This window comes from Orcinus orca, chromosome 20, assembly GCF_937001465.1.
Source record: "Orcinus orca chromosome 20, mOrcOrc1.1, whole genome shotgun sequence".
NCBI classification, from domain to species: Eukaryota; Metazoa; Chordata; class Mammalia; order Artiodactyla; family Delphinidae; genus Orcinus; species Orcinus orca.
The window spans coordinates 13,467,112-13,479,261 of record NC_064578.1 but is presented as its reverse complement, the minus strand read 5'-3'; the positions used below and the strand labels follow the sequence as shown (position 1 = coordinate 13,479,261).

The 12,150-nt window shown below is 54.2% G+C and overlaps 1 protein-coding gene across 4 annotated transcripts in view; it reads right to left on the bottom strand.

Moving 5' to 3' along the window:
- Positions 1–529: 529 nt before the first annotated feature.
- The window catches only part of IL34 (interleukin 34), a 35,292-nt gene continuing 23,671 nt past the window's right edge, over positions 530–12,150 (bottom strand). For 2 of the 4 annotated variants that reach the window (XM_033434672.2, XM_033434673.2), the window contains exons 2-7: positions 11,041–11,452; positions 5,707–5,840; positions 4,809–4,886; positions 4,330–4,521; positions 1,442–1,574; positions 530–1,209 (exon numbers count right to left, since the gene is read on the bottom strand). In XM_033434672.2, coding sequence (XP_033290563.1) covers positions 1,037–1,209; positions 1,442–1,574; positions 4,330–4,521; positions 4,809–4,886; positions 5,707–5,840; positions 11,041–11,068 — 738 coding nt within the window. In that variant the 5' untranslated portion in view covers positions 11,069–11,452 and the 3' untranslated portion in view covers positions 530–1,036. The remainder of the gene's footprint in view (positions 1,210–1,441; positions 1,575–4,329; positions 4,522–4,808; positions 4,887–5,706; positions 5,841–11,040; positions 11,453–12,150) is intronic. The other 2 variants (XM_012534302.3, XM_004273247.4) reach the window with 2 other exon arrangements.

The window sequence follows — 12,150 nt, the reverse complement described above, 5'->3', positions numbered from 1 at the left end:
TCCACCGCTGCTCACCTGCCAGCACCCCAGCCCTTGCCCATCCCATCCCAGATCCCCGCTGGGGGCGGGGCTCCCTGCAGGGCTCCGTGATGGGGGGGGTGGGGGGCGTGCAGGAGTCGCCAGGTCTCGTGCCAGGACCCATGCCTTTGAATGCCTCAGCTCTGTCCCTGCTGGGGGCGGTCTTGGGGCTGCCAGATGGAGGGGAAGAGGGCCGTGGCCAGGACGCACTGTGGGAGATAAACCCCCCCGCTCCCCCCGCTCCCCCCCCCCCCCCAGCAGTCAGGCTGGCTAAGGCTTCAGGGGCTGGGGCAGGGCTGGAAGGAACTCTGTCCCGCAAATATCTACCATTCCAGGGCCCTGGCTAAGGCCCTGACGACTCCACATCTGAATCCTCAGACCAAGGCCCCAGGGCCAGACCAGCCCATGCCCCTCCTCCTGCCTCCTGCACCTGGCAGGAGGGGAAAGTGGCCTTCTCCAGGTGGGCCTTCTCCAGGTTCACCCTCGAAGATGCAAAGCAAACCAAAACAAACCAAAACAAAGCAGGTGTTTAATAGAAAAAATAAAGGGAACTGTGGCAAGATGTGGCATTTGGCTATGCCCTCTCCCCAGCTTTGCTGCCCTCTCCCTGGCCTTGCCGAGGCGTGTCCCCACCCCCATGCCCACCTGGTACAGCTCTCACCTCTTTGGGCTTAGGAGACGGTCAGCCCTGCCCTCAGGGAAGAGGGCAGCCCGGGCAGTGCCAGGAGGGGCTGTAAGCTCTGTCTTCATTGACCTTCAGGTGCCCCCAGCGCCCACCGCTCCAGGTGAGACCATGGGAGGTATGGAAGGCGGGAAGCTGAACCCTTCTCAGGCACTGAGTCCCCCTCAAAGGAGAAATGCCCCTCTAGGGTCTCCTCTCCCAAGAGGGGCTCCCCACCACCACCCAGAGAAGCCTCAGGCCCAGTCCATCTCCTGCAGGAGCTCCTCCAGCTGCCCCACCCAGTTACCATGCAGCCCACTCAGGGCAGGCGGCCTTCGCCCTGTGCCCTCAGCAGCTTCACTGAGCCGGGGCTCCAGCCGTGGATGCCGGGGGGTGGGGCAGGGAGGCGGGGGGCTGCTGGCGCAGGGGGTATAGCTGGGCGGCCACACACTGTGACGAGGGCTCCGGGCCGTGAGGCTGAGGCCTTGGCACCTCACAATCCTGCCAGTTTAAGACAGGGCTTTGTTTACCTGCAGGCAACACAAACACACAGACACAAAAAAGACTGCAGGACTGGTCAACACCCCGCTCATCCCCAGACCAAGCCACACTGTCCTCCCTGTACCCAGGGCCCATCTCAGCTTCCAGAAACGGCCTGTAGCCCTGGGAAGCAGAGGGCATGCCGAGGAGGGTCCCAGCTCTGCTCAGCGACCTGGGCTCAGACACCCAGTGTCCCACCCCCAGCCCCTCAGAGCTCCTTACAGCAAGAGCAGTACAACAGCTCCATGACCCGCAAGCAGTTGTCCAGCAGAGCTTTGGGCCGCACTGGCTTCAGGCTTCCTGGGGCACTCAAGAGGGACAACACTGCTTCCACCTGGGGGCTGACCTCCACACCCTGAAAGGGAGGAAACCTTTAGGACCACAGGTGCCACCCCCCCCAGCCTGTGAAGAGATCCCAGGAGAGCTCTGGGGGGCGGGGTGGTGGTGGCTGTCCTGCCTGGAAGAAGGACAAGAGATCCCTGTGACCAGGACGCCTGAGAGCCATTTCTCTCCTTCCTGCAGGTGCCATTTTTCCTGGGAGGGGCTCCCTCGATGTCCCTCACTCAAGCACAACACACAGAAGCTTCTCTTTTCCTCTCCTAGGGGCAGGCCAGACAGGGAGGAGGTGGGGGCATCCTTGCTGTTCTAGCCCAGGCCCGGCCACCACCACATGAGAAGTCCCTATCCCAGGGACACTGTCCTTCAGGATGCAAAGACCCACACCGACTCCCATGAAGAAGAGACAGGACCCTCAGGAGGGTCGGTCATATCGTGAGGCGTACTAGGCACACTGACAGGGCTGGGTCTCCGGCTCCAAGCTCGGGGGCTCCTCTCCACAACACTTAACAAAAGGAACTTGGTGTGGGGAGCACCAGGCACCATGGGAGGGACAGAGCAGGGGCCAGAACTGTCGTAGAAGACACAGAGCATGGGACTTCCCTGGTGGCGCAGTGGTTAAGAATCCGCCTGCCACTGCAGGGGACACGGGTTCAAGCCCTGGTCCGGGAAGATCTCACATGCCACGGAGCAACTGAGCCCGTGCGCCACAACTACTGAGCCCCTGTATGCCACAACTACTGAAGCCCGCGCGCCTAGAGCCCGTCCTCTGCAACAAAGACAAGCCACCGCTGAGAAGCCCACGCACCGCAACATAGAGTAGCCCCCGCTCGCCATTAACTAGAGAAAGCCCGCGCACAGCAACGAAGACCGAACGCAGCCAAACATAAAAATAAATAAATGTATGTATAAATAAATAAATAATACTTTAAAAAAAAAGACATGGAGCAGGAGGAAACGCAGGACCTGAGCTGGGGAAGGACGTTCCTAAAAGTGTTCTAGGTTGAACTGTGTGTCCCCCTGCCCCACAACCCCCTAAAAAAGCTCTGTCCAAGGCCCAATCCCTAGTACCTGCGAATGTGACCTGTTTGGAAATGGGGTCTATGCAGATGTAATTAAGTCAGGGATATCCAGATGAGATCAGTCTGGATTTATGGTGGGCCCTAAATCCAATGACTGTTGCCCTTGTAAGAGAAAGGACACAGGTCCTTCTCTGGGACACAGAGGGAGAGGCCATGTGAAGACAGAGGCGGAGGGTGGAGTGATGCTGCACAAGCCAAGAACACCATCATCCACCAGAAGCTGGAAGAGGTGGGAGAGATCCTCCTCTGGAGCCTTTGGAGGGAGCATGGCCCTGCTGACACCTTGATTTCAGACTTCTGGTCTACAGAACTGCGATAGAATAATTTCTGTTGTTTTAAGCCACCAGTTGGTAGTAATTTGTGACGGCAGTCCCCAAAAACTAATATACAAAGGCTTAGAGAGAGAAGTGAGGGTGGCAGGAGGGCCAAGGGGCCCATGCCCATGGCCCTCTCCCTAGAGGGAGGACCCACTGCCCCATAGATGTTGGGCACATATGGAACGGACCATCAACCATTAACATTGTGAGAAAGAAGAGGTTAAAAGTTGGTTCAGGGACTTCCCTGGCGGTCCAGTGGTTAAGACTTCGCCTTCCAATGCAGTGGGTGCGGGTTCAATCCCTGGCTGGGGAGCTAAGATCCCACATGCCTCATGGTCAAAAACAAAAGCATAAAACAGAAGCAATATTGTAACAAATTCAATAACGACTTTGAAAATGGTCCACATCAAAAAAAAAAAAAAAAATCTTTAAAAAAAACAAGCTGGTTCAATCTGAAGAGCCCAGGTGGGCAGGGCCTCAGTCTACCCACAATCTCCTTCCCAGCTCAGCAGAGCTCACAGAGCCAGAGACACTCCGAAGGAAAATTGAGGATGGAACACAGTCCGTTCCCCAGGTCAGCTCCAACGCCCACCCCCCCCCCGCCCCCAGGCACAAGAAAGCCACCAAGGAAGCGGCTGGGTCTCCCGGTCCCCGCCAGAATGGAGAGCCTCCACAAAGTTCTCGGCAGCTGCAAAAGCAGGTGCTGGCCCCGAGCCCTGGTGTCAGCAGAAGCTCACAGTTGGCTTCCTGTTGGCTGTTCTTGCTGGGCAGCAGGTGGGGCCCCAGGGCAGTTGTGTACCAGGGTCCTAAGGAGGGCTGGGGGGGTTGGTAGGGCAAGGCGGGGGTGTGGGGAGGAGTCCCATGGCACACACATGGCCTGCGAGGATACACACCGACCCTGTCACCTTACTCTCCAGGCTTTTTGGATGACGTATCCCCCAGGCCTCCGATCAACACTGCTGAACAGGCAGCGATCAGGAACCTCTATTATTATTATTAATTAAGGTCCATTTACGTTAGGGTTCACTCTTTCTGTTGTACATTCAATGGGCTTTGACAAATGCAATTATACTCACCGTTACAGCATCATACAGAAAAGTTTCATCGCCCTCAACCCCCCTGTGCTCCACCCATCTATCCCTCCCCCTTTCCCTCTTTTCTTAGATGTGGAAATAAAGTGAGAGGGATCAATGACTCACCCAGGGTTGCAGAGCATAACAGGGTCTCAGGCGCATCTCTTGCCCCCCAAGCCCAGTCCACCACCCTGCCCCCTCCATTTCTCCCACACTCTCCAGGACATGCCAGAACTTTCCATGCCTTTACCTTCTCCCTTGATAGTTTTTGTCCACACACACACACGCACGCACGCACCCACCCTGGCCACCTGCACCTCCGCACGGCTCACCGGGAGGCCTTGTTTGACATCCAGCAGCAGTGTATGTACCTCCTCCAGGTACTTCCAGGATGGATGGCCCTCGAGCAGCACCTCCTGCACCCACTCAGTAGCACTGAGACTCACCAAGACCCACAGATACCGCAGCTCCTGTTGGCTCACCCGGGCCCTCTGCTGCAGGGACAGGAGAAATTATTGAAACCCCAGACAGGAGCCTCTGGGCCTGCCCCCCACAGCTCTGACCGCCCCCAACATTTGCCCTGCACAGGGGGCAGACCACGGGCATCCACTGTGGATGGGGTGGGAGGGGCACCTGGGGCCTGAGCCAAGGGCAGGCTTGCTTGAGGGGCCAGGAAAGACCCCTGGCAACAGGATCTTCCCAGACCAATGTGCCTCCAGGCAGGGCCCACAGGATGTCCCAGGAGGCAGGGGCCTCCCCATTCCAGAGGGGGGATTCTCACCAGCCTGGTGACGTTGGCCATTCGGAGTACCCCCTCATAAGGCACACTGACCCTGTAGTTGATGGGGAAGTAGTGTTTCTGGGGAGATACAAGAACAAAGGATGAGATCAGAGTCAGAAATTGCTCAGACTCCCCCAACCTTGGAGAAGAATTTGATGCAGGACTGGCCCTTGATGGCAGCGGTGGTCCTCTACAGAAAACATGTGCTTGGCTCCCAGTTGGGATAAAGACAGCTCTTTCCTCTGGGGCACAGGGAAGGTGAAACAAAACAAAACAAAACATGTTAAGGCATAAGTCTCGGGCCAAAATGTAGGATGAGAAGCTTACTACTCCTAGAGAATCATATCCTTTAGGAGGGGTGAGGAAAATGACTTTAAAAGATTGCTCTAAAACTTATCATGGTGATGGTTTCATGACTTTGCAAATACACTAAAAGCCATAGAAATGTACACTTGAACAGGTGAGGTGTGTGGTATGTGAACTATATCTCAAAAAAGCTGTTAAAAAAAAAAAAGACCTACAGAGCTACATGCGATGTGGTCCACCCTATAAAAAGAATCAAACATTCTAATTTCTAGGTCCTTATCTCCCCTGCTAAATAGTGCCTGGGGTTCCCCCAAGGTTTCCTGGAATCCATTCCTGAGTCACTGGGTGAGTGCCACGTGGAGGTGGGATCAAAGGTCAGATCAGACAGGAGGGTTGGAGGCCCCAGGGATGGATGGCAGGAGCAGGGACAGGAAGTGCAGATGAGGCACATGGGTGTGTGTGAGGGAGAAGGGAGCCATGGCAGGCACAGGCCTGACACAAGTCCAAGGAGAGGGACTGAATTTCCAGGTCCTTATGTCCCATGAGCCACAGGGCTTTGGAAGAGGGACACAACGAGTGCCCACGTGGTTACCATGTACTGAAGGCGGTTCCGGTACTGCAGCTTGTGGCGCAGAAAGCCAGTGATGGCACACTCCTCGCTCCGGGTTAAGGGCCACACCTCCAAACCCTCGTTCCCCAAGGCCATGCCCAGGAGGATCCCGAGATCTGTGGACCGCACAAAACAACACGTGAAAAAAAAAAAAAAAACAACAACACGTGAGCCACCTGCATGGCTCCCACACTGCCCGGGTACGCAGAGCTGTGCACACAACCTCCCTTTTCCCAGTCACAAGTCCTCTCGGAAGGGTCGGGGTGGGGAGTGCAGCGTCCCAAGGAGGCCTTCCCAGAGCCAGGAATACTCTCCCTGCTGTCCGGGCTGCAGGACAGCAATGCAGGCAAGCATGAACTGTCCAGCCCAGCCACCTCCCACCCCAGGCTGGCAAAGCCCCCCAGGAGCCACGCCCTGGGATTGGTCTCCAGTCTCCTTCCCACTCCTGCCCCAGGGGGCAGGCACAGCCTCCTTTCCATGGCAACCCCTGCCCCTCATCTAGGGCCTACGAGTTTTCAAAGCCTTTCGCTGCATTTTCCATCCAGAGACCTTGACATGCCTCTTAATTAGAGGTACCAGCAGGTTTGTAGCAGCCCTTCCAGTCTGGTCTTTCAGGGATGCTGAGCGAACCTCACTCAGGCTGCTTCTCTTCCCCGCTAACAAACGATCCAAACATTACCAGCCTTCACCACTGCAGGTCACTGTGACTTTAAAAACAGTGTGATTTCTGTGTAACTGAACAGACTTACAAAAATTATCTGAGAGAATTTGCAACAAACATGAACAAGGGTTAAGTTGATGGGAGCAGAAAGAACAAAATATAGATGGGCAAGAGATGTATCTGAAACTCAACCTCGCTAATAAATTCACGTTAAAACAATCGATACGTTTCACCTACCAAATGGAAAGACTTTTTTGTTGTTGTTGCTGTTGTTTTATTTTATTTTAATAACATTTGCTGCTGGCAAAATAGTGAGGCAGATGCTCTCATCCTGGAAAGCAATTTGGCAATTTTTGTTATTAATGGACTTAATGCCCACACACTTCGACCCACTAAGCTTTAAAATTGTCCACACCCTTTGACCCATTAAACTCATTTCTAGGAATAAATGTGAAAGAGAAGAAAAGAGAGACATAACCGAAAGATCTGTGGACAAAGTCTTCCTTTGCAGTATTATTTTGTAATAGTGAACATCTGTAAGTGCCCTAGATGTTCAATAATAACGAATGTAGCCAATAAAAATCACATTGCCAAAGAATACTTATGATATGCTTATATGATAAGAAAAATACTTTTGATGTGCTTAGCAAAGTTTTAAAAAGCATGATTCAACACACTGTATCTGGGTATAAAGCATGACTTGAATTTTGTTAATTATGTATATATGTGCATAGAAAAAGCAATGGAAAGAAATGCACCAAATCTCTATGGGAGATTTTTATGTTCTTCTTTATATTTTTTAGGATATATTTTACATTCTATAATTAGTATCTATTATTGTTATAGTCAAAAGCAGTATTTTTTTTCCTTTCCTCTCTCTTCCTTCCTTCCTCCCTTCCGTCCTCCTCCTTCTCTCTCTCTCTCTCTTTTTCTCTTTCTTTCTTTTTTCCCCCCAGATAGCCAGGCAGGCTGAGTCACCTCTTTGATTCGCCCCTGGTTGTGAGCAGCAACTACTGACTGGACTTTCTGCCCTCACTTCCCCGGCACTTAGGGAGACTTTTGTTCTTAAACCCTCATGGGCCTGAGCCTGCTGACACTCACTTTCCCACCCCCTTCTCGGTGCTGCTGCCATGCCTGTGCCCCTGCTGGGCCAGAAGCTCAGGTTCACTCAAGCCCATGCCCCTTATGGCCTACAGCCCACCAGCCCTTCCCCTCATAGAAGTCTGACACCACATTTTTTGCAAACTTGCAATCCATCTTGCACTTCCTCTGTCTCTCTCTTCCCATATTCTCAACCCAATATTTGGACAAGGGAACAGATAAACCAGTGTTCCTGCTTGCTTTCTCCCTTGTCTCTACATCATTAACACTCTCAGCTTGGCACCCCTGCTGGTCAGGATCATTCCTGCTTCAGGGTTTAGGCTCACACATTGCCCCTGCCCTGGGTATCCTCTCACACGACAGACCCCTTCCCAAGGTCTCACCAAGACTCCTTCCCTCCCCAGAGGCTCCCCTGCCTACGCCAGCCACCAACCCCTGTCTCTAGCACCATCTGTCCAATTCACTCATTGTCTTTTTTTTTTTTTTTTGGCTGCTTTGGGTCTTCATTGCTGTGTGCGGGCTTTTTCTAGTTGCAGTGAGCGGGGGCTACTCTTCATTGCGGTGCGCGGGCTTCTCATTGCAGTGGCTTCTCTTGTTGCGGAGCATAGGCTCTAGGCGCGCGGGCTTCAGTAGTTGCGGCACGTGGGCTCAGTAGTTGTGGCTCGCGGACTCTTAGAGCGCAGGCTCAGCAGTTGTGGCGCACGGGCTTAGTTCCTCCGCGGCATGTGGGATTTCCGGGACCAGGGCTCGAACCTGCGTCCCCTGAATTGGCAGGTGGATTCTTAACCACTGCGCCACCAGGGAAGCCCCTCACTCACTGCCTTGACCAGACAACGCAGCAGCCAGTGTGTGAATGCACAGCACTGTGAACCACAGCGAGGACGTGTTACTCAGCACTTTGGCGTTCACGTCAAGCAGGGAACCGGGATCAGGCATCTGGGTCTCCTGTAGAAGCTGGTAATGGCTCACCCAGGGTATCTGATTGAGCAGGTATGAGGTAGTGGCGGGGGGAGTGCAGAGAATCTGCATTTCCAACAAGTCCTGAAGTAAAACTGATGCTGCTGGTCTGGGGACCGCACTTGGCAGAAAGTGACAGTTTACAAATTGGTGTCCTTAGGGCCACATTCTGGTTCACAGAGATTTCACATAAAAATCCAAATTTCCATCTTTTCTTTAAAAATCAGTATCCCTGTCCACACTGAGTCTTCTTTCCAATGTGGTAGTCACCCTGTGGCTGCCCACTCCACCCCAAGTCCTACCCCACCTGCCCTCATCTGATTCCCAGTCTGGAGCCTTTGGGGGCCTGGCCACTAGCCTCGTAGCAGAGACTTACAGAGCCTCCGTGCTTCCCAGCCTGGCACACATGGGTTGCCCCAGAAACTCTGTCCATAGATGATCTGCCTTCTCCCAAACTTAGACCTCCTACAAGTCTGCAGCCCAACTACTATTCCCAGTTTTAAGCTCCCTTCCTGTTGCCTCCACTCCGAAAAACAGGCCAGCAAACAGGTAACTAGGCAGGGACAGCACAGCTGTAGCCTCACGTACCCTCTGCATTTTGAAAGCCCCACAGTTAGTGCAACCCTGGTTGGGAGGCCTGCCGTGCCCCGCTATTTCCACAGTTAAGAGGCCTGTAAGACAGAAGAGGAGACTGAAGAAAGAGTAACGTCCTGTGCGCAATGACAAATGGGGCTTGTCCACCACCCCCATATCTGTGCCTGTGTGTGTAAATACCCACAAATTTATGTTCACCAAGAACCTCAGATGCAACCTTATTTGGAGATAGGGTCTTTGCAAATGTTATTAAGAATCTCCAGATGAAATCCTCTTGAATTTAGGGTGGGCCCTAAATTCAGTGACCGGTGTCCTTATAAGAAGAGGACAGGACACAGAGACACATGTAAGGAAAGACCATTCACGTGGCCTTCGCAGATGAAGGCAGATTGGAGTGATGCAGCCACAAGCCAAGGAATGCCAGAAGCCACCAGAAGCTGGAAGAGGCAAGAAGGATCCTCCCCTAAAGCCTTCAGAGGGAGCATAACCTTGACAACTTGATTTCAGACTTCTGACCTCCAAAGCTGTGACAGAATACATTTCTGCTGTTTTAAGCCAAGATTGTGGCAATCTGTTACGGCAGCCACTCCTTTTCCAGCACCCCAGCCCCGCTCTGAGCCCCTGATCCTCAGCCCTCCCTCCCCCTCGCCCCACGGCCAGTCCTTGCCAATCCTGCGCTCTGCTTTCATGAGCTTTGTCCCCTCTGCCAGGCCTCTTCATTCTCACTTCCATCTCCAGAAGGAACCCTCATCACCTCATCACATCCTGCCCAGGAGGTTGTAACAGCAACTCCCCAAAGCACGGCCAGATTGATCTCTCGAAAGCAGAGTAACTCTCAATCTCAGCTCCCACGCCCAAGTCACGGACCTTCCAGGGCTCCCTGTTACCTCATGAATTAGCCACTCTTCACCCTGGCTTTCAAGGCCTCAGCCACCTGAGCCCAAACCAGCTTTCCAGCCTGGCCTCTCACGCTCTCACTGCTGAGCCTTTGCTCCGCTGCTCCCTCTCCCTGGAAGGAACACCGTCCTCACCTCCCCACGCACCTCTGAGATCATTTCAAGTGGCACCTCGCCGTGCTGTTTCTCCTGCTCGCCCTGCTCCTCAGGACTTGGAAGATTCCAGAACACTGGGTCTGGGTCCTTCCACCTGTTCTGAACATCCAGACCCTTTGCAGTACCCTCCACAAGGGCCAGGGTGGACCCAGCTCCTCTGAGAATCCCTCACAGGGTCAGACCCTGGACCTCATGCAAGGGGCACACAGTTCCTAGCACCTAACTCCATGCCAGGTGTTAGAGAGACATGCACGAGATAGCCCAGGTCCTTGTCGCCATGGCAGTGTCTCTCCAGTGGGCATGTGGGCGGCACCAGAAAAAAATATGTTGAATTTAAGTCAATTAAATTGAATCTTGGAGTCTGAAGGGAGCTTGGTCTGGCCTCCCACCAGCAGGCAGGCCTGAGAGACTTGTCGATTCTTTTTCTTTTCTGTCCTCATTTCAACTGTTTTTCTTTTCCCCAAGGACACTGTTCTCTTTCTGCCTTTTGATTTAGTTCTTTATGGAGGGAAAGGCAGAGAGAGCAGGTTGCACTTCTCCCATGTGTCTCGGGGCCCAGGCAACTTCACAAGCCCCCACCCCTGGCTGGTCACGCCCAGGGAGGCCAGAAATCATCTCTCTGCCACCTCCATCCCCACCGTACTCCCCAATGAGCACCAATGAGTCTGAGCAGGTGAGACGCTGCCTCCTACCCCCAGTGCCTGCCCTGTCCCTGTGACCCACTGACTGTGCCCACCCAGCCTAAGGCTCATACCCACCTTGCCCGTCTGAGCTGCAGTCAGCTGGAGACAGGGCAGATGGCGTGGGAGTCCCCAAGGGTGCCTGCCATTAAGCTGGGAAGCATCTCAACTTCTCACCAGGAAGAATGCCCTGGTTGCCATGGTTACAAAGCCTGGCTCTGGGCCAAGCTCTCCCTGGGCAGTCCCCACAGACCCCCCCCCCAGTACTCACAGCGCAGCCAGGCGAATCCCCGGGGCATGGTGGTGCGCTGGGTCTCCCAGAGAGCAGAGGTGATGTCCCCAGCAATGTGTCTATCCACAGAGGCCTGAGTGGGGCCTACATGGCCTCGGGTCAGCAAAGGTGGCCCAAAGTCGAGGAAGGACTAGCCACGGAGGAGTGGCCCAGCAGGAGGTGGCAGGTGCTCCTGGGCAGGGCTCACCCTTATCTGCCTGGCAGTGCAGAGGGCAGCCGGGGGGCGGTGGCTCTGAGTCCCATGGCAGCCAAGACCTGGCCTGAAACGGCTGCCTCGGGGTCTTCCTTCCAAGCAGGAGGAGAGAGTCCCCAGCAGGCCCCTCGGAATCTGAGGCTGGGTTGTGCTTTCTCTGATTTCTCTGTCTGCAGCTGCTCAGTGTGAAATCTGGCTCTGGAAAGAGAAAGGAGGAGAGAAACTGATTATGTAAGAGTGGTGCTGCCACTCAGCCATCAGCCACAGGCGCGCAGAGCCTACTGTGCAGGCTGCACCCACCGCTGGCCGGGACCACCAGGGAAGGCCAGAGGTGCACAGCCCTGCCCCGGTTGCTGGCTACTTGGGGACACAGGAATGACAGAACAACCAAAGGGCAGCCCCAGCCCAGGAGTAAGTTAAAAGGACACCAGCTGACAGCCTGGGGCCAAAACGAAAGCAGGACCAAGGAATGAATGAGCTGTGTGGGTTAAATCAAGGGAGCTTCCTGAAGGCGGTAGATCACAGGTAAAGTACATGAATGGCTTGAACTGCGGGGAGGTTAAAAAAAAGCCCAGAATCGGGCTCTGCACCCCTCCATGCCCCAGAGAACACTCTCCTAGCCACCTCCTCACTCAGAAATCTCCCAGAAAGGCTCCCACCACGTACCCTAGACCACCAGACCGGGACAGAGAAGCTGAGAAAGTGAGAACTGGGGTCATGGTCACCTTCATGCCACACCACAGAGCCCTAATCCTGGGTGCCATCTGTGGTCCCACCCATCCACTGAAATGGGGGAGATGTGCGGAAGCCAGGAAGGCACAAAGTGGGAGGTACCTAATGGCACAGAAGCCAGAGCCTTCTCCCAGGGAGAGGGGCACAGAGGAAATCACCTAAAA